Here is a 3,297-nt window from a genome sequence, read left to right on the forward strand (position 1 = left end):
AAAAAAAAATTATTACAATTTACACAAATTGAAATAACCAAAAAAAAAATAAGGGAAAAAAAATTTGGGGCTTCGCCTTTTGCTTTCTGGAATCTGGCTTCTTCTTTTGTCGGCTCGGCTGGTTGGCGTTGGCACTTGGCGCCTTGGCAGAGCTGAGGATGTAAAGTCGGAGTCAGAGATGTGAGATGTCAAGATGAGAGCCTAGAGTAGGAGATATACAATAATGGACTGTCGAAGAGGGAAAGGGAACGACAGTTGTGCTGTGACGACTATCCAAGACGACGGTTGACGGAGATGGAAGGGAACGACGGGCTTTGTCACCGGTGGAGAGGGAAGTGGGTGGTGAAGTGTGAAATCGTCACAGACAAAGTCATGAAGGGTAGAAATTTTGAAATGAGTGAATGGGTTTGGGTCAACAATTGATTCAATTGAATTTTGATATGAATGGATCTAAAACGAGTCATGATCTTGCACAATTGGGCTTCTCTCTGTATGCTGGATCGAGAATTGAGTTACTTGGTTAAACAAACAAACAAACCTTAAAAAAAAAAAAAAAAATGGCTAGTGGCTCCGCCCCTGGTCACCCTTGCATGTGACCATGTTCAAAGACGCGAACCAGTTGGAGTCTCCAAAACATGATACAAATCAATATATAAAATGTTTTTAATGTGTGTGATTCAATAAATATCTTCCTAGGAATCTTCTATGTTCAGCCAATTAATACATTATTTGTGTTAAGGATCAAATAGTTTCTCACAGTTTCAAGGTTTAACGTGTCTTGAAAAATAGTTTAAATTTTTTTTTTGACAAAAAACTTAAAAAAAAAAAAAAAAACAAAGATAATTTATTTAATTTGTCATTTTCCAATCCTACGAATAAAATATTATAATAAAATCCACGCACCATGCTTATAAATATTCGTAATCAAAGACAATGGGCTTATACATAACAAGAATTATCATCTCTGTTGTATGAAATGATGGCAAACAATATCCAACTCTTACCCATTGGTTCCTCTTTTGTTCAAAATCTTCCCAAACACAATTTGAGAGGAGCTATTTGTAATTTCGAACAAAGTTGGCAAATATGCTGTGTTGCCAACAAACAAACAAACTACTTGATTACTAAACGAGCTTCTGGCTATTACAAGCCGAGCTCTTGGAGTCATGAGTTCATGATGTCTATGGGAGATGATCATGGGGTAGTGGATTCTGTATTTATTTATTTTTTCTATTTTTCACATCACTTCGAGGATAATACATTTTTTTACATATTATAATTATTGAAGTTCAAGCTCTTAAAAAAAAGGGTACTCGTCGACTTGTTTAAATTTCAATTCATTTCATTTATTTGCTGTTGAAGAAAAAAACTTCCTAGGTGGTGAAAGTTTTACTTGAACCTAGCATACGTTAACTCAAAATGAAATAAAATGAAAAAATGCGATATATTTAGAATTGAAAATAAATTCTCAGATCTATACAAGAATAATGAATAAAATTTAAACTCAAGTTCTATTGATTAATTTTTGTACTGGAATTTTTTTCCCGTCTAATTTCAAGTTATCGTACTCTTCGTACAATAAAAAAATTCAGTAAATTCTTATATATATTTTATTTTGCATGCAGAAGAAAGTTCCGAAGGATAGTAGCATAAGGGAGTTGGAGGAGTCAGTGAAGTACATGCTTGATGATGAAGATGCGGAGCCATTGGACATACTTCAATTAATTGATGAAATCCAACGTTTAGGCTTGGGATACCGTTTCAGAGAGAGTACAAAATGTGCCCTCGACAGAATTATCGTTTCAGAAAAAGTGATGAAAAAAATGAACCATTGTATTCATACTTGTGCTCTCTACTTTACCCTCCTTAGACAACATGGATACAAGGTTTCTGCAGGTACGTAGTCAGTCACACATGATTTTTCTTTTTAAATCAATGAAAGCAAGTTTATAAATGGTGTTGTGTGTGTACACAATGGTGTACACATAGCATTACATCATTCTTACATGAAGGGAGATCCACATACAATCAAATATTCGTGAACCTCCCTCCATGTGAGGGGGGTGTAATTCATTGTATACACCTCATGGTGTACATATAACATTTTCCTATATATAAAGACATCAAAGTATTTAACTAAAAGAGTAATATTAGGATTATCACATGGCAATGAATGATATATATAATAATATAGATTTCATGAGTCTACATTTAATTGGATCTATCATTTAATGTTAGTGTGATGCCATATATGTTGATATGATCACGATGACAAATAATATTATTCAAACTAGAATCAAAGTAGAAAGAAAAGGAAAGCTCAAGGCAAAAGTTAATGCTATTTTTTATTATATTTCTTAACTACAAACGAAGGATTCACGAAACAGCCAAAGTGTATAGATTAAGAGCCAGTTTGGTACCCATTTTTTTCAAAATGTATTTTTCTCTCCCTTCTTTTCAACCACACATTCTTTATTAAAATAATATTACACGTAAATAAAAAACTTTTCCTTATTTTTCAACCACACATTTTCCATCAATTTACTATTCAAAAATACATTTTTACATAAAAATGTCTCTCACACACCCCCTAAGAATCTTATTACTATTTGATTCCCAATATTTCTTAAAGAATTTTTCCTATTTTTTGTCCTAAATTACTGGCTTTTATCTCGTGCTCAGATATTTTCGAGAATTTCAAGGACCACAATGGCAACTTTAAGGGACGCCTGGCCCAAGATGTTCCAGGAATGTTAAAGTTGTATGAAGCTTCACATGTTGCATATACTGGAGAGAATATATTAGATGAGGCAAGAGAATTCACAACTATGAACCTCAAAGAAATGCTGGGAAAAACTGACATGAAAATGGGTGCACGAGTGAGACATGCCTTGGAAATTCCATTTCAACGAAGAATGCAGAGGCTAGAAGCGAGGTGGAATATTGAAGCATGCACTAACAATGATGAGGCAGATCAACTGCTACTTAAATTAGCAAAATTGGATTTCAACATGGTCCAATCCATGCTCCAAAGAGATCTGCAACAAGTCTCATGGTAATTTTATTACTGAATAAATTTCAATCTAAAATGACATTATCTCTAAAAGATGGAGATGAATCACAATTTATGAATTAAACTCCTATTCGTTTTCCATTCTTTTTCCATTAAAATAAAAAATATAATTGTTATCCATCACATCAAGCCACCAAATTAGAATTTCTATCTCTTATGTGGGGCCATAACAACTATATTTTTTATTCTCATTTTTTCAAAAATAGGAAACGAACGCCCCTTAA

At 33.4% G+C, this 3,297-nt stretch overlaps 1 protein-coding gene across 1 annotated transcript in view; it reads left to right on the forward strand.

Moving 5' to 3' along the window:
* The window catches only part of LOC111383800 (isoprene synthase, chloroplastic-like), a gene marked incomplete at its 3' end in the record, with an annotated part of 7,759 nt that overhangs the window by 3,094 nt on the left and 1,368 nt on the right, over positions 1-3,297 (forward strand). Inside the window, exons 2-3 of the mRNA XM_023007964.1 lie at positions 1,626-1,896; positions 2,683-3,055. Of these exons, the coding sequence (XP_022863732.1) occupies positions 1,626-1,896; positions 2,683-3,055 (644 nt within the window). The remainder of the gene's footprint in view (positions 1-1,625; positions 1,897-2,682; positions 3,056-3,297) is intronic.

The sequence above is a fragment of the Olea europaea genome, unplaced genomic scaffold (genome assembly GCF_002742605.1).
Source record: "Olea europaea var. sylvestris unplaced genomic scaffold, O_europaea_v1 scaffold2762, whole genome shotgun sequence".
Taxonomy (NCBI): domain Eukaryota; kingdom Viridiplantae; phylum Streptophyta; class Magnoliopsida; order Lamiales; family Oleaceae; genus Olea; species Olea europaea.